Source organism: Haemaphysalis longicornis, unplaced genomic scaffold (genome assembly GCF_048455015.1).
Source record: "Haemaphysalis longicornis isolate Haplotype H1 unplaced genomic scaffold, Haemaphysalis longicornis Haplotype H1 scaffold_9, whole genome shotgun sequence".
NCBI classification, from domain to species: Eukaryota; Metazoa; Arthropoda; class Arachnida; order Ixodida; family Ixodidae; genus Haemaphysalis; species Haemaphysalis longicornis.
In genome coordinates, this window is record NW_027526460.1 from 1,256,781 (window position 1) to 1,274,914 (window position 18,134).

General features: G+C 51.6%; 1 protein-coding gene across 5 annotated transcripts; it reads left to right on the top strand.

Annotated features, from left to right (window-relative positions):
• Positions 1-128: 128 nt before the first annotated feature.
• On the top strand, positions 129-17,845 carry LOC144151528 (uncharacterized). 5 transcript variants are annotated; one of them, XM_077682613.1, is made up of 10 exons: positions 132-446; positions 923-1,020; positions 2,826-2,892; positions 3,338-3,441; positions 3,524-3,689; positions 4,007-4,117; positions 4,272-4,378; positions 8,038-8,098; positions 14,758-14,940; positions 17,694-17,845. In XM_077682613.1, exons 1-10 carry the CDS (start codon positions 167-169, stop codon positions 17,762-17,764), a joined length of 1,248 nt encoding a protein of 415 aa, XP_077538739.1. In that variant the 5' UTR covers positions 132-166; the 3' UTR covers positions 17,765-17,845. The 5 variants fall into 5 exon arrangements, with proteins under 5 accessions (XP_077538743.1, XP_077538742.1, XP_077538739.1 ...); XM_077682614.1 differs by having other exon boundaries at positions 134-446; positions 14,761-14,940; XM_077682615.1 differs by having other exon boundaries at positions 134-446; positions 3,623-3,689.
• The last annotated feature ends 289 nt before the right edge of the window (positions 17,846-18,134 follow it).

The window sequence follows — 18,134 nt, forward strand, 5'->3', positions numbered from 1 at the left end:
AAATTTGTCGACTTTTTTTTCCCACTTGTTAAATTATTCTAACTTTTATTTGTTTGTATTGCATGAATTCTATTTTTTTGTCAGCACTGTTATTGAAGGGGCGGGCCGGGCGGGCATCGTCTTTGAAAGCATGGATGTTTGATTTGAAAGAGTGGCGGCAAGGTAAATGGTGGCGGTAGATTGGGGCGCTAAATCGGCCACGGGTGCGCCGGTGCGCAGGCTAGGGGCTAGGGTCGCTAGGGTGGCAAGCGAGCTCGCGCAACTGGACGGTGGTCTGAGAGGCGCTCACCCGACAGGCGCCGTGGAAATACGCCCTGTCCGTGGTGCGAGCGACGCAGTGCTGTGCTGCGTTTGCGCCATGAGTTCGCCGGTGCGAACGGCGAGCCTCAGTAGCCTCCGCAGTGTGGGGCGCCCCAAGACGCGTTCGGACAGCTCTTCCACCACCGGTGAGTTTCCGCGCTATTTGTGCCATTCTGCCTCCCCGTTTTTTCACGGCAACGTCTCGCCGGCGTCTGCAAGAGCCGTCCGGTGTGGCGTACGTGCACTGCCGGGCGACTGGCCTCTGCCACCTAGATTATTCCGGTGTGTCCGACCTGTAGTTCGACTCGCCCTTAGGATTTTTGTGTTATTTCACTCCTGCGCGAGTTCAGTAGAGGCGTAAGGAGTTTCATAGTTTCCAAGTAAGGTGAAATGCTTGCGGACAGAAGGCTCGGCAACGCGAAAATTCTTCTGCGGACTTTGTTCATGCACCGAACACTCTTTTCAGTCCAGGCAGATATACCGTGGTGTAAATTGGGATGACATGAGCGTTTTCCCCTCCACAAGACTTGCCTCAACTTTAAACCTGGTTCTTGCGCGCTGCGAGCAGCTAGCGTGCCCGTGAGTAGTATGCCGGGTGCGGCACACTTTGTTCTCTGCGCAGGGCTGGAAATGCCGCAACCAGTTCCCAAGTCGGTGCTCAGTCACGTCGGACGCCTAGCCTTGTCGGACGTCAACAGCACCCCGCACTGTTGCACCAGGGTAGGCACCGTGGGGGTCGGGGCCAGTGCGGCCCGCTCTCGCACTGGAATGCCGTGTGCAATCGAAAAATGTTGCCGCAGGTGTAACCTACAGAGCCACATTTCGCGTCTGTACGTGTCATCGCCAAGGGCACGGAAAGATGAGTGTTAACAGATCTGCACTTGAAGAGAAGCGCAGGAGCACGTGTCACTAAAATACTGCCAGTGGACTGCAATTCATGGTGTGCCTGCGTGCTGTCCGCAGTGTTAAGCTAGAGTTGCTTGGGTGCAAAGGCATCAGCTGTGTCCACTGCAGATGGCAGGAGGCCACAAGTTGCCATTCACTGTAGCCATCTGGCCCGTGTTTTCACAATGCCAGTGGGAGCGAAACATTTTAGGATATGGATGTCGTGGTCTTCAAAGGCGCTCTTGGTGCAGCACGCCTTGTTGTAGCCAGCAGGGTTGGAAGGCTGTCTTGTTCAGGCGCCACAAAGAGGCTGTCCACTTAAAGGGGCCATGCAGACAAAACACAAGTTTGGTTCATTCGAAAGATTGCCTCGATACAATCATGCTGACACTACTCTTGGCGCACACTTCACTAAAATATGCTATATAATTAGGAAAAAAGGGGAATGGCCATGCGACCCACTAGCTCATTTCCCGCAACAGAGCCTATGATGGCATTCATACCCAGCTGCGCAATTGGCTGAGGCCTGCAAAAGCAAACGCAAATTAGGCAGGGCTTATAAGCTTGCCAAAGGAGCTGTTTCTGAACTAGTGTAGTGCATATTCAGCTTACAGCAGTAAGAATCGTTGGGAAAACAATCGAAGTTATAAAAATACACGTAAACATAGAAGTACCGATGCGCAATGCTGTTGGTACTGGGTGCACTATGCTTTTTTTTTTTTTTTAAGCTGCACAGCAGTCTACCGCTTTGGAGTTCTCTTACACGACACTGGCTGATTGACGTAAGTGACGTTGTCTTACATGACCCTGTTGTCGAGCATACCCCATGTTTCACGAAACGATTACTTTCTACCTGAACAAAAACAAGCCAGGAGCAAATACGGTCAAAAACAAAGCAACAGTGGACGACGGCCCGTGGCTCCGTACGGTAGGACAATCTGGGAAGACTGACAGTAAGCAAGGTTGCAGACCCGAATGACGCACTGGAAGTACGTTTGAATACCTGCCCCCATGACTTCATGGCAGGCGTTGTGAAAACACGATTTGCGGGAGAAGGAAAATTTCAACTTAAATTCATTAATTTCTCAGCGAATAGCGCATCCATTGCTGCCGGACAATCACTGGGGACCCCATAAAACACGGAATGTTTCGAATAAAACAAACTTTTCTGCATGGCCCCTTTAATGTGCTACCTGCAGAGGAGCCTTCCCTATTCTTGTGGCCTCCCTTTGTGCCTTGTGGCCGTACAAGGCTACGTGCTGCCTGTTGGTTATGGGCAGACACTTTGTTCACAACGCTGAATACAAAGCCAGGTTGCTTTTCACGGGGAAGAGTGCAAAGTGCGCTGAACGGCCTCTTCATCCGGGTACGCTGTGACAGCCTGAGGAAACGAGCTGGAGCAGTGGATGGTGTGCAGTATTGCACGAGCCTATCCGGTTGTCTTGACGTCACAGAAAAAAGACTGCCTGCGTGCAAATGTTTGTTTGTGCTGTATGCCACCTCTCCACCAAGCGTAAAGCTGGTGTGAGATGTTTCTCAATTAAGGGATGGCTTTTTTGCAGTTTTTCAGTCTGTCTTCGTAGCTGGCACCTTTGTGTGTGCATACATGAAAAGGGCCCTTTGTGAACCCCCGTCTGCAGGCCCCCGGTGGGAAGCTTCAGTCGGCCGAACTGCGTGTGTCCTCTGTGCGCCGGGCCGTGTCCAGTGGTGAGTTGCATGCTGGGAAGGTGGCCATGGTGCAGTAGGAGCGCAGCCCCACAGCCACGTTGTTGGTTCTTAGGCCCAGCACAGTTTGCATGCAGGCTTTCCTCGACGCGTGGGGCGTGTGACAGCCGTGCATCTCTTTGCGAAATTCCCTCGGTGTGTGCTTGCCTTTAACGGGGCTCCGTTTCTTCTCAGCGGGCCTGGTGCCATTAACGTCCTCAACGGCCATGGTGGCTGCCGACCCGCTTTAGCGGTGGCTAAGGGGCTGAGGCATTCTGCTGCTGAGCATGAGGACAAGGAGAGTTTGACCCCTCTGCCGCGGCGGCCACTTTTCTGATGGAGGCGAAAAGCAAGAATGCCCATGTGTGTGTTAGATTTCGGCGCAAGCCCTCCACTACGGCGTGCCTGCGGCGTGCCTGAGTGGTGGACGTGCTTGCTGCCTGCCCAGACGGGGTGGAGCCGCGAGGAGCCGTGGCCGTGCACAGTGCTGCGGCCAGCACCTGCCTCAACCAGCCGGAGGGCGCACTGCCTGTGCTCAGCAGCGTGGCCGAGGTGGGTGTGCGCCTCCTCCTGCTCTTCCCTGCAGAGGCGCTTTGCGACCGAGCCAGTGCCACCGCTCACCCCCCCTGCACAGGGTCCCAGCCCCGTGGGCCTGCTCTGCTCCCTGGCCGAGCCCTGCACGTTCACGAGGTGCCCAGCATCCTGTGCAGCCAGTGGTCCATCTCTGTTGCAGAGTCCCGACAAGAAGGCCCTGCCGCACATGTCTGTCGAGGCCATGCAGCTGCCACTGGACTGCTCGGGTGAGCTGGGGGGCCGTCAAAGGTAATGGGGACAGGAGCTGGAAACTGCCTCCTGGCTGCATTGGCGTGCGCTCAGAGGAGTCCTCCCTGACGGAAAGAGCTCCCTACGAGCAACCCGCAACAGCTGTCGTAGAGCCAATAGGACAAATGTTTTGTGGCATTCACACACCCTCGTTTCAATTACTTCTGGTGGCATCTACAGCTTGCAGCCAGCGCTCAGCCATCCTGTCCCCCCTGCCTAACTGGGCTGGGTTTCAGCTGAGCCCCTGGTGGGCGCTTCCCGAGCACTGCTGCTTCTCTGCTTCCCTCCCGAACAGGGGACTCGTACGTGTTTCCGGAGGAAGACAGCCTGGGTGTCATGGTTGACGGTGGCTCCGACAGCAGCTCATCGCTGCCGCCTGCACCCGGGGCGGAGGATTTCAGCCAGGGCAAGCCGCCTCCTTGTCACTACGGTGCAAACTGTGCGGGCTAGCAGCCGCCCAACACTGTCGGTGCTCTGTACTGACCACCGTAAAGCGAGGAGTTCGGCAAACGTGTGCCTGGTGCCCAGGTGGGGAGACCTCCTTCTGTGCCTCTTTGCAGGCTTGCCAGGTTTGTCGGGAGGCCCGCACCCGGCCGAGCCGCTGTGCAGCACGCCGGACTGGCGCGAACTACCCCCCGAGGTGGCGGTCTCGGACTTGGAGCTGGCTGTGAGTGCACTTGGTGTCGGCACAGTCATTGGGGAAGCTAACGCTGTGCCAGCAAGAGAATCTGCTTGACGACATTGCTCTGAATGGCCAGTTTGGCAACTTTCCATCGGAGTAAGCAGTTGGCAAGGTTCAGTTAGGTACCTGGCTCTGGGTCATCTACGCAACTCTGGTTCTATTCCTTTTGCCAATTGGCATCGAGTAGGGGTGGGCGATTGGTCGATGAACCTTCTGATTAATCGATTAATGCATTAGTCACGATTAATTTTTTTAATCGCTTAATTGGTTGAAGTGTAGAGAGAGAAAGACTTTATTTATGGCCAGCAGGGAGTGGGAGGTCGGGATGCGCAGAGCCTCCACATCCCACCCACGTTCACGACGTCTTCGGGACTAGGCCCCGCCGGCGTCGGCGTGAGCGGTGCGCGAAAGGTACTCGGGAGTTCGTCCCTTTCCCCCCCGTCTGCGACTCGCTCCGCTTCTGCCTGGCGAGAGCAGCCTCGAGCTGCTGGACGGCTAGAGTTTGTGCGGCCAGGTCCGTCGAATATACGGCACTCGTTATGGTGTCCGGCAGCCGGCCGTAGAGGTCGGCAGCTTCAACGGGGTGCACTGCACAGTCCCACAGGATGTGGGCCAGAGTTGCGCGATGTTGCCCGCACACACTACACACGTCACTGGCGTACACGTCCGGGCACACGTGACGCGCAAGCGCCGGCGTGATCACTGACTGTGTTTGTAGTTGGCGTAGTAGCACTGCCTGCTGTCGTGTTAGTTCCGGGTGGGGTGCCGGAGCGGTGCACCGGCCAAGCCGGTACCACTCCAGCACCTCCCCGTACGTGAGGAGGGGCTCCGGGTCCCACTCCACGTCGTCGTTGTCGTCTTCGTCGTCGTCTTGTGTGCCACGGGAGAAAAGCCTGCTGTCCTCAACTCTGCGTGACTCGGAGTTTTTTTGTGTGTTTTTGACATTCCACATAGCAGCCTTCTCCTTTCCATTAGCAGCCGTCACCCTCAACTGCCGCGTTGCGCGTGTGTCCAGATCGTCACTGTCAGTTCCGCAGGCGAAGGGGTTGACGCCGCCGTCCTGTTGACGCCGCGCAGCCCTGAGCAGAAAATGCTCTTTGGGGGCTCGTTCAACCGAAACATGTTTCCGCCCGGGGGAACTCTCCCAGCGGAAGGGATCGGCGGCGGCTATTTGAAGAATGTGCGCTCTCGAAGAGTAGATTGGCCAGCATCATTGCACACTGGTCAACGAACCCTGCGTCCCAAGATGTTTTCCCAACCAAACAGACTCCGTCTCCCAGCGAGAAAGCTGCGAGATGGGCTTGCGGGCAACAGCACTCGCTGGTGGGGACTCGCATGTGTCGAGACGTCGCGACGCGCTGTAGATTGGCGCCTGTGAACTTTTTCGTGTCGCGCGTTTTTGCGCCTCGTCAATGATCCATGGACCTCCCGGGAACGGAGCTGCCTTCCGCGCATGCGCTTTCCTGGTTGTGGCGTTCTCCTTTCAGTTTTCGGCCCGTGCTGACAGGGACAGCTATACCAGCATCAACGGCAAACTCGCAGGGAAATTTGGATTTGAAGTAAATTGTAGGGGCCAAGTTTGCCATCCGAAGCAAGTTCATTGTCCACAATGCAAAAAGGCTTTTACCTACTGTGGAAGCGTCAGCTCGCCTCAATACCACCTGCGAGTGAAGCACCCAGGGCAGCCACTGCAGCAGGAATCCTCGCAGAAAATGCAGACCACAGTCGAGGCCTACACCGCAAGGCCCCTTTCAACGACGAAGGAAGAAAGCATGGCACAAGCCCTTACTACCTGGACTGTGTCTTCTAGCCGTCCTTTAAGATTTGTTGACGGATTAGCGAACGTTCTAAAAATTGCCTCAGGTTCACCATGCTACCAGCCTCCGTCCCATCGTGCAGTGGGTGCTAGGGTGGACGCCTTATACAACAGGAAGAAATCTGACGTCCAAGCGGAACTTCCTACTGCCAGTTTCATCAGCTTAGCGGCTGACTTCTGGACTTCTGTGGCCAACAATGCCTATGCCTCGGTGTGACGGCTCGTTGGATAGACGGTGACTGTGTGCTCCGATCGGCAACACTCCAGGTGAGACACATTCCGGAGCGGCACACGGCAGATCAATGTGCCAGTGAAATATTGGAGGCTGTCACAGAGTGGGGCATAGATGCTAAACTGGTAGCTGTGTGCTCGGATAATGCCCGAAACATCTGTCTTGGGGTTGAGAAAGCGAACTTTCCGAATTTGAAGTGCGCAGCTCATACTTTGCAGCTCTGTGTACAGAAGGCGTTTGGCGTAACTGGCGTGGAACGGCTTCTTGCGGTTTGTCGACGCGTTGTGTGTCATTTTAAGCACAGCTAAAGTCGCCAGGCAGTTCTTTCAAAGCATGCAAGTGACCTTGGTATGCCCAGAAAGGAGCTTCAGCAAGACATCGCTACGCGCTGGAACAGCCAATACGTGATGATAAACAGTCTGATTGAGCTCAAAAAACCTTTACACCACGCCATGGAAGACGCGACTGGCAGCAAGACACTCACTCCGCACATCACAGATGTCGAATGGGACATGTTTGAGCCGCTTCCGGATACGCTCAAACCGCTGCTTGATGTGACCGAACTCCTAGGAGGAGACAAGTACGTAACGGAGTAATGTGGTCCGTGCTCATCCCTGCCTTGAAGCTACTCAAGAATGCCATAACCACAAACGACTGTGACCCCGCTTTTATCTGCCGCTTCAAGGCCATGCTGGTGGATTCCGTCGGAGAAAGGTTCCTTGCGTGGCCGCATTACAGTGCTTACGAGGTGGCCACATCTCTTGATTCGCGCTTCAAGAGCCTCGCTTGCATCGACAGAGATCGCCGCGAACATGTGTGGGAAAGGCTTTCTCAGCTAGCCACCAAGCCATCCGCCACGCCCACTGACAATACCCCCCGCAAAAAGCGGAATTACCAATTTGTGGCCGAAAGTGAAGAGCGAAGCACACCTTGCGAGGTGTCGTTATACCGCTCTGTGGCAGAAGTAGCCGATGGCGATCTGGATCCTTTGGAGTGGTGGAGGGTGCAGAGCTCTCTCCTTCCGGAACTAGCACCTGTTGTAAAAAATGCTGCTGTGTGCCCCGGTAGCCTCAACGCCATGCGAGCGTGTGTTCAGCACATCTGGGATGACTGTCAACAAGCAAAGAAACTCTCTGCTGCCTGAAAATGTTAACGAGCTTCTTTGTCTCCGCAACTGGATGAATTAACATTGTCTAAAACGATTTGTACAAACTAGCATCGACAACGTGAAAATAAAAACAACCATCAAGGAAAACTGAACATTCTTTGTCTTTTAAGCCTTATTTATCTCGATGAGCACATCCGATTAATCGATTAATTAACGGATTAAAGGCAGCCGATTAATCGGATTAAAATTTTTGATCGACGCCCAGCCCTAGTATTGAATGTGTTGGCTGTCTAGTGCATACACAACCAACGCCGCTGCCTTCAGAGGCTAAAAACATGCACATCTCTATGCACACCCAGCTCACTGTGTGTAAAAAATGCCATTGCAGCCTCGAATTCTCTGCTGGCAATGGCCACTTCTCTCTGTGCTTGCAATGACACAGACAGTCACATTGACTGCCAAGTGATGCCAAGTGACTGTTGTCGCAGGACGAGGAAGATGCTGCAAACGTTTCGGACATGGAGGGGATGCACCTAAATGATGACGACGGTGAGTGCATTGTTTGTGGCAGGCATATTCTGCTGAAGCCAACAAGTCAACCCTTCTTATGTTACTGTGCACCTAATGTTGATGTTCTAAACATTGTCCAAGCAATCCTCCCAGCTTTACCACTGCACGGTCAAAATTGATAAAAATTTTGCTGCCTCACCCTCGTAAAAGCAACTGCAATGCACCAGCATTTCAGTGCTTCCCCTTTTGTGGCGAGCCTGCGGTTAAAACATTTTCACTCGGATTCCATTACATCCATCCTTCCTTTTCGCTCCCCACACAGGGGTGAGACAGCTGCGCATATTGCGCAGATGTGATACAAATTTGTTTTCCTGCGCCAGGCTGCTCCTAAAGCTTGAACATTGCGCCAAACTGCTCCAAAACAGTCTGAGAGCCAATGATGTTAACGCTCCCGTCAGTTTCAGTGGGGAAAAATGCTTACTGACGGCATTATTTTCCAGCATCCCCAAGGTGATGCTGTTTTCAAAGGTTTAATTGATTGATCATGCAATAAAAAACCTGCATAAAAGTGTCCCCGAGATAGTTTTTTCAAAAGTCACAATGTCGGGTTGCACATGTTATATTTTGTGCGTTTTTAAAGGGGCACTGACACAAAATTTTGAAGGCGAGATAACGTCGGAGATAGATTGGTGGGAACACAAATACATCATCTGCAAAATATCAGCGGCGAATACAGCCTAGAACATATTTAAAATCAATTTTGAAGTGTGCGAAACGCAACCGAGCAGCCAGCAGAGGACCACGCGCAATTGTAAATAAACAACATCCAAACACGTCACGAGTTTGTGTTTGCCGCTTCCGCACTACCGGCGTTTTACGCGGGCTCGCCCGGCTCGCCGCTCCAATCGGAGGGCCGGAGGGCGGAGCTTCTGCTCTCGAGAACGAACGACCCGATCGTTGGCGGCGGAGGCGCCGTGATTTCGTCAGCTAATCGGGCAGCTGGCCGCGACCAAAGTTCTACAGCGATTCCAGGCACTCTGTTTCTATTACTGTTTATTACCATTGGATGCGAAAACGTGCCGGAGGCACGAAAAGCCCACTGAGCTAGCCGCACGGTCGCTGTGCAGGCGGCGACCACGGCCGCGAAGTGGCCCAGGCCGGCGCAGGTAGCTCGAGTGATAGCTTGTTACCGCTGCACGAAATTGTCCCCAAGTCCCGACCATAGTGGCTTAAATGAGAAAGGAGTTAATGATGCGATGGCGGGTTGCATTAAAAATTGTCATCTGCACCGCTTACGAGAGCGGCACTCGAATATCCGCCGCAGTGCTGAGCCGAACACATCTGTAGTCGGACCTGTAGGCAGACCGGCCGGCTGCTCCCAGCGCGCGTCTTGCCACCCACCGCCTCGAGCGTCGCGCGTCCTTCTTTAGCCGCGGTAGCATTTGCACTCGCAGCGCCTGCGTCACTTCCACGGTCGCTTTTTAATTAAGCGCCTCACGAGATCAGTACGTGGGGGCATTCGCAGAAACTGCCGTCGATGCGGATTCGACAGTGCTATGGTGGCTCTGCTCTGTGATATCCCTCCGACGGTCACGTGGTCAGCTTTGTTCACACAAAATCCATCGTTTCGCGGCACTCGCTGAAACCGAAACTGCGACTGGCCGCATTTAAAATCCCTCTAATTAAACAACCGTCGCACGCTGAAGCAAATGAGGTTTCTACAGGTTATAAGTAGGTCACTAGCTACTTATCGCAACGAAAAAAACAAGATGCTAAACTTTTGTGTCAGTGCCCCTTTAAAGTTTTCCCATCGAAAACTATTGCAAAGTCCTGTAGAAAAAATACTTATGTGTACTGAGGCGTCAAACTGCTTGCTTGTGCAAGTTGATGAAAAAACGGCAAGCTTTGGAGCACCGTATCTCAGGAACGACATTACTGGGCGCCGCCATCTTGGTGTGGTGAAGACATGAAAACATAGCCACCGGGCGAAGCAGTTGCTTGTGGATCAGGCAGAGTGCTCTTCGCCGATTTCTACCTTGGTTTTAGTTATGGGGGTGGCTGCGTTTACATTTAGTCGTTTGATCTGTTGCGGGAGGTTGCGGAACTCCAAGGACAGGAGCAACGTTTATAGATACTTTTTCTAAAAGTATAGATACTTTTATAGGTACTTTTTCTAAAAGTATCTGTAAACGTTGGACAGCAGTTCATCAAAAACATGGCGCCCGCGAATTCGCAGTGTGTCGGCCTTGAAAGTGAGGTTGGTGCGCGCTTGAAGTGAAATTTGGGACTCATTGCGGTGTTATCAAACGCTCAGTTATTGCTCCCTTTGACAGTGAGCTTGCGAGCGGTGGGAATGGGACGATCGACGCTGCAGAAGTAGCGGCGCAGGCTACATCGCCGCAAAATGTTCAAGCAGGGTCCAATAGCGGGATGGGCTTTTATTTCACGCTAGTAATAATGGTTCATTTATCTGAAGTGAAATTTAATGCCAAGAGGGAGACGGCTGAACATACCAACGTTACTCGAATTACGATCATAGTGAGTGTGCGCTTTGAGGATTGAAATGGGAGGGCTGGTGGGGTGCGACGACTGTCACCTCGCTTTGCGCAAGTTTTGCCGTGGCTCTACACTTGTGCGTAAGGCTGTGTCTGGGATTACAAAAATAACAACTTCGGCATTCACATGATAATGAAAATGCCTTAGGATTGCTCAGTTTTTCAATTAGATATTTTCAACGGCCCTCCATGCTATCTATGCATAGAGCCTAAAAATTTCAAAATGGTTTGTAAAAAGGTAGTGCAGTTCATACCTTGTGATACTCTGGTAGAAAAAACTTTATTGAAAGGCAGTTTCAGTGTTATGTACGTTGAAAACTGATTAAAAAGTGCACTTTTCTCCCATGCATTGCCAAAAATTTGATTTTTTGTTTGGCTCCTAAGGTGACTAATAAATGTTCTGCTCCAAATCAAGGTTCTTCTGCTCCCAAATCGAGATTTTGTAGCTCCAAAAACTGCTCCGAAATCTGATTCAGCTGTCTCACCCCTGCCCACACGAAGCACCTTGTGTATTCACGGTGATGGTGTTGGCGACACCACACACCCCAAGCCCCCGTACATAAGCTGTAACCAACTGTGGCAACATGTTGAGAAGTGGAGGGTAGAGGCCTCAAATGGTGGCCATCAGAGCCCTGGCCAAGCTACGGCAGGGGGATTTCACTGGCCGTCAGTGCACAAAGTACCCCAGTCACGTGCTTTATACTATGGCACATGGCATTTTCTAAACCCCAGCTGCATCAAAGTGCTTACACCCCTTTCTGCCACCCTTTTTCCCGATCCAGACAACCACTCTCGCTTCCTTGTGGTCAAGTCGGTTGACGCAGCAAGGTCTGTTGCCTCACTGTCCGTATTATTCCTGCTAAGCATCACAGACGAAAAGTGTCAGGCTCAAAGGCTCAGGGCAGGAGAAATCCCTGTCAGTCGACACCAAACAAGTTATCAGCCTCCTTGCCCTAACCCACATCCTGAACTGGACGTCAGAGTCAACGCCCCAGCAGAGCCTGAACAGCTCGCAGGGTGGGAAACAGATGCTGGCCTGCCTAAAAGTTTCGAGGAGGAGGGCGTGGCGGCCAAAGAGGTGACTCAAAACGCATAATCCTGAACTACCAGAATGCTTAAATGCAGGCTGTATTCACTGTTCTGTCCACGAGTACATTCCAAACCCACGGCGCTGTATGATGTGCCAGCGACACTGACTCCTGTTGCGCAAGAATAACCTGCGCTAAATGCGTGCTACATGACCATCCTTCTGCGAGGCTCAACAGTTTACACGCAGCAATTGCCAGGGACCTGCATTACCCCCAAACGTGTGCAAAATTCAAAATGGAAACGCCGAGAACACCTCCTTCCCAGAGGCGCAGAAGAAATGTGCGTCTCCCCCCCACGGGGAGGTGCGTCCTGCCTGGTTTCGGTGGCGACCCGCCCAGGTCGGCGAGGCTGACCTGTTCTCCGCCCCACTGGGTTGCCTCCAGCAGCCCAACGTGTGGCCGCGCCGCCTGCCACAACTGCAGCAGTTTCAGTGGCAACCAGCACTGTCGGGAGCAGTGCTGCTTGCAACCCTCGCTGCACCGCCTGTGCCACCCGTGGCGCTCCTGATGCCCTTGGCGGTGCCGAGTCCAAGGAGCACAGCACATCGGTGACTCTTGAACACCCGACGACTGTTCTTGCGTGCGTTGTAGCGCGCCGAAAGGGGTGCGACGTCCTACTCAACAAAGCCACCACATAAACACGCACTCTAGTAGCTCTTGACACGAATTATAATGGGAAGAGAGAACATTGTTCAATGGAACTGTAGAGGCCTCCTTAAGAATCTTGACCTGCTGCATGAGATACTGCATTCTAATTAGCCAGGCGTCATGTGTTTGCGAAAAACTCGTCTTAATAGTAAACAGACTTCCTTAATAGTTGGTATGTGGCATTTAGAGAGGACGGGGATGGCTGCTCGCACTCTTCGGGCGGTGTGGCCATTGTTGCACGAAAATGTGTAGCATGTCGTAGCATCATTTTAACACTGTCCTTGAGGCTGTAGCAATTCATACAGTGTTGACTGGGCTGTTAATGGTATGTTCTCTTTACATCCCTTGCTGAGCCTAAAGGTGCCGGTTCGATTCCCGGCTGCGGCGGCCACTTTTCCGGTGGAGGCAAAAAGCGAAAACACCCGTGTTGGAGATTTCGGGGGACGTTAAAGGGGCCATGCAGACAAAATACAAGTTTGTTTTAGTCAAAAGATGTAGTGTTTTCTAGTGCCCCCAGTGGTTTCCCGGCAGCGAACGATGCTTTGTTCACTGAGAAACTAAGCATTTTGTAAGCCAAAATTACAATTCTCCCGCCAAATCGTGTGTTTTTTGTGATGTCGACAATGACTCGTCCAGTGCAGGGCCTTAAAACTAGAGCCCACTGACCGGAGCTGCTGCAGTCTCGCAGGTGGCCGTTTGGTTAGCTGGTTTATTGCTCACTTTCATAGATGGCACTGCAAAACCACTCGAGTGCCAGTGCTCGCACTTTTCTTTTGGCCGAACTTCTGTGCCTGCCGTTTTTTTTTAATGGGGTTCATACTAATCGTTTCCTAGAACGTGAGCTATGACTCAAACATGGTCATGCAAGTGACCGTGCCGCTTGTCAGTTGGTTAGTGTTGTCAGACAAGTCCAATGTGTCCGACGGCTGTGTTACACAGTGTCAGCCAGCAAAGTATTGCACCAACTGCTTCGGTGTTTGTGATCGTTTGTAACTTTAATTGCTCACCCTGCAATTCTTGCCGCTATAAAAAGAATGCGCCCTAAATGTAAGCGCAGATAGCTCGTTCGGCAAGCTTATAAGCCCTGCCTAACCTGCATTTCCTATTGCCAGCCTCAGCCAATCGCACAGCTGGGCATAATACATCATAGGTTCTGTTGCGGGAAATGAGCTAGTGGGTCGCATGGCCGTTCCTTTTTTTCCTAGTTATATAGCGTATTTGAGCGAAGTTTACGTCAACGTGGTGTCAGTGTGATTCTAGTGAGGCAATCTTTCGAATGAGCCAGCGTTTTGCCTGCATGGCCCCTTTAAAGATTCTCGGGTGGTCATGATTAATCTGGAGCCCTCTATCGCGACGCCCCTCATTGCCTGTGAAGCATCGGCGCGTTAACCCCACAATCAATCAATTGTTGAACATCATATTCCTAAGTCCATTATTTGGACAGATTCACTGAGCGTTGTGCATGCATTATGATCCCAAAGGCCTTCCCAAAATCGTGTGGCCAGTTGTTCTTAGGACCTCTATGCCAGCACGTGCCCCGAATGTGAACGGGTTCCGAGTGGCTCTGGGTTCGCCAGAAATGAGGCGGAGGGCTGCACTGAGAGACAAGAGACACGGTGGACATGACAACGGTGCCCTGCGCTAACTTCAACAACTTCGTAAAACATGGCAGTGGGGAGAGCAGGCAGACAACAAACTGCATACAGTAAAACCACACACTTCGCACAGTACGCAGCTGATCCGCACAATGGAGTGGCGGAAGTTGCCTTAGCAAGGTTACGGACAGGCCACACACTCGCACCTGCTCACAGGATCTCCAAGACCCCTGTGTGTAGCAGGTGTGGAGAGGGACTGTCCGTAATCCACATCCCGATCCAGCGCAAGGCACACACAACACAACGCAAACACTTCGGGGAACTATTCAGGCAATGTATTCCATTGCACCAATCACACTTTTTGGGAGATGATCCCATGTTTCCTGTTAAATGCATCTAAGTTCTGACAGATTCCCTTTTTACCCTTGATTTCACATCATGCATGAACACAAACGGGCCCTATACACCAGCCATTTTCATTGCCTTTGATTCCTTGTGTTTCTACTCTTGCTGACAAACTTTAATATCCACTAGCTCCAAGCCCCTCTCGTTAACGTTTCCTGGTGCCCCTTGCCCTCGGTGGCCTTGGCCCTTAAGCCTAATCGTTGTCGTCATTCCTTTTTGCTGATGGTCCTACAGTTCCTTTTGAACGCGTTTCCAAGCTTTTCGCAGAGATGAACATTTCACAGCTATTTTTTTGCGGCCTGGCCCTCCCTGGACACCAGCCACCTTATGTGTGTATTTCCTTCAGTTCTGTTGGCCCTCAGTTGGCCGTGCGCCATTGCAGCTTCTCTCCATAATGCCCCGTCCAGCAGAGCACCTCTTCGACATCCCCGACGAGTTCAGACTGGACGACAAGCACCTGGCCATCCTGGGGGACGTGTGTGGCGTCGCCTGGCACCAGAAGCACGAGGCAGCTCCCGCCGGCCCCCCCTCCGCGGCTCCGGAATTTGCACTGCCCCGCCTGCCCATTGCGGACGACCACCTGCTGATGGGTGAGCTCGCACTGGGAGGACCCGGGCTTGCATTGCTCGGGAAGCTCTGTGGCTGCTCTCCACATGGGGGAGCGTGGAATAAAGCGAGGCCAGGCAATATTCAGTGTCTGCGGTGCATCGTCTGTGCACGCTGGGTTGCAGGATCCACCTGCAGTGAAAGGTGGCTGCAGTAGCCAAAACATTATCAAAAAGTGTTTTCCACTCAGTCATACACAACTCTTTTTCTACAAAAGAGTGCCTTTTATTCTCTTTCTTTTTTTTTTTTTTTTTTTGTTTTGCTAGCCTTGTTTGCTGGAAACAACAAATGGTTGAGTTTTGCTCATTTGTGTTCCAACGGAGTTTCGTGGTAAAGCGTGCGTTTTATTGAAGGAAGTTTGGTTAGCTCTGTAAACGAAAATGCTCAGTACGGATGACCGAAGCACCGCAAGTGGGGACGACCTTTCAGAGGGGACGAGCAAGCTTTCATTTGCACACGCTGTTGTCCAGTGTCCGAGACAAGCGAGTTGCACAGCCAGCCACCCAGGCCCGAATGGCTGGAGCACTCGACGAGCAGGACCGGTTATATCAGTGCGCCTCCTTACGGTTGTCCACGGGGTTTGCGACGTGTAGGGGTGGTTCTTCCTGGGCGCTCGTGGTGCACCTCTCTCAAGGCAAATGTGTCCCTAGCGGTAGACTCAAACCAGGCCTCGGAGCCTGTGTCTTGCACGTGTGCAGTATGAATGCAAGCAAGCGGGATGCGCAGCGCCAGGTACCGAAGCCCTGTTCCCCAGAAGCGCGACGACCCGTCGTTCGCCTCTGTCCAAGGCCCTCCTTTGCAGCAGCCAGCACACTGCTTGTTCTACCTTGGGTTGTCGTGCTCGCAAGGGCAATGGCCTGGTGCTGTGACACGCATGTCCGGAGGTGCAGAAACTGGCCTGTCGGCGTGAGCGCCCACAGCGCTGGCACGGCTGCCACTGGGAGGAGAGAGCAGGCACTGCAAAGTGAAATGGTTCCCCTGGCGCTGGAACACGGGTCGCCAGAGCAGCTGCTCTGTCGCACGACAGGTGCACGCAGAGGAGGAGGAGGAGGAGGCTGTGGGAACAAAAGCTGCCACAGGAACTGTGGCCGGTGGGAGTAATGCGCATCGGAAGGCGAAACGAAACGGCCAGGCTGTCGAGCATGTGAACAGACGTTTCTGAGATTTTTTTGCCTGACGCCGTTCATTGCTTTATATTCTCATTACAGAACCAGTAGTCCGCATACCACTTCCACTATGCAAGACCATGCGTCTTTGCAGTGTAGTCCTTGTTCCACAGTATGAAATTCGGTTTCTCTTTCTTTATTTGGTTACTGGTGTGGTCTCTCGCTGTAGAGGTCTTCTTCCGCTAAAGGCTAAGCTACAAATATATTAAGTGCGAATGCACTTCTTAAGCGACCCTGAATCACACGTCCACCGCCGTCCGTCGATCCGCACCACATACCCACTTAGGGCGATTGGCCAAGAAGAGTTCCTAATTTCTTTAGCACATACCCACTTGGGGCGATTGGCCAAGAAGAATTCTTTCGCATCACCCGTGCATTCCCACTTACTTGGCACATACCCACGTGGGGGATTGGCCAGGAATCGGGCGTGAGAAGGGCTAATGCACCCGCTTAAAGGAGTACTGACACGAAATTTCAAAGCTGAGATCCGCTCTAGCAATCAAGTACAAGGACAACACAAATAGGTGTCTGTGAATAAATGCATCTTTCTTTCTTTGTAGTTGTGTGTGTGTGTGTGTGATCTCTCTTTCGCGAACATTACCGACCCGCGCAAATTCAACTCGTGCATGCGCACTTACACACTCTCCCCCTCGGGGAAGTGCGAGGGAATTTTTTATGCCCTTTTCTTTTCACAGGTAAGTTATTGCAGCTTAGTTTATTTGACCACGACGCACAGTAGCATAAACAGGCTTTTTGTTCTTCAAAAGAAGATGATGCGTTATGTCGGAAATATTGAACGTACCCACAGCACACAGCATCTTTCCGCAATATACAATATTATCAGAATTGACCTTCTTTATAGTTTCTGTCTACTACATAAAATTCTTTTTTCATTAACATCCTCGATTTCCTTCTTAACATCACTAGCAGGACTGACATATCATAACACCATAATAAACACGCATAATCCGGCTTTATGGCATATGCCTCATTTCCAAACAAATTATAAGTGGCAGTCGTTATCTCATAATCTCCCATTATTACTCAATAAATATCGGCATACAAAGATAGCTAACAAAAAAGAACTACGGAGGTTTTTCACTCGGATGGACTGACATTTCAATACTTTTTTTTTTCGTTCTATTGTTTTTTTTTTTTTTTTTGCTATCCTGTACTTGCAATTGCGACATCATAATTTAGGTATGTCTTGTGTGTTTGGTCATAACGTTTATGTTCAGATTTCATTTTTTTCTTTGTGATTGCTATAAAGCGTTACTAGTATTTGTTACTCCTCATACTGTACCTGTAGGAAGAATGTAGATGCACTGTTATCTTTGACATTTTGTTAACGTACGTAGCTTACGCCTCATTGTCTGTAATACTTTCTTAAAGTTTGTATTTTATGCTTCTTGTGTTACTCTACGTGATTAAGTAATCAGAATTTCTTTGCTTGCAGCTACTGTCTTGCATGTGGTTTCCGGGGCTTTGTCAAGCTGCTAAGGCAGCTTTTACCCGGGAAGCCGCACCAGTTTCTGGGAAATAAATTCAATTCAATTGTACTCTTTTTCTAGAGGAGTACATGGACTTGGAGAGCTTGGACAAGAAAATTGGGGAACCGCTGCAACTTGTGCCGCTCGAGTGAACAGCCTTCCATGCGAGCTTCATTTGTGACAAAGAAAAATAATAAAAGTTTGGGCCCACTGGTGGCGCAACACCTGACTGACCAAGGCCCAATGAAATGTGTCCACCGCACAGGCAGAAGACGCAGAGCACAGGGATCCTGCAGCCCAAGGTGTTCTTGTTGCAGCGTTTTCGCTACAGGCGGGTGGAGCCCAGCACAATTATCATCTCTCCTTGCAAGCTGTGTGAATGAAGCACACAAAAGTTGTGGCGTGCAATTTGGGTCATTCGTTTTCAAGTAAAATGCGAATTTACCCGATTTTTTGCACCCCGAACATATTTTGGGAGAATGGGATTAAACCAGATTTTCCCCCACATAGACCTTTTCAAAG

Bases quoted from the DNA above. Each gene is read 5' to 3' on its own strand.
- LOC144151528 (XM_077682613.1), top strand. From the start codon at position 167: ATGGTGGCGGTAGATTGGGGCGCTAAATCGGCCACGGGTGCGCCGGTG. The intron at 447-922 runs GTGAGTTTCCGC...TTCTCTGCGCAG, and splicing joins GGACAGCTCTTCCACCACCG to GGCTGGAAATGCCGCAACCA. The intron at 3,690-4,006 runs GTGAGCTGGGGG...CCTCCCGAACAG, and splicing joins GCTGCCACTGGACTGCTCGG to GGGACTCGTACGTGTTTCCG.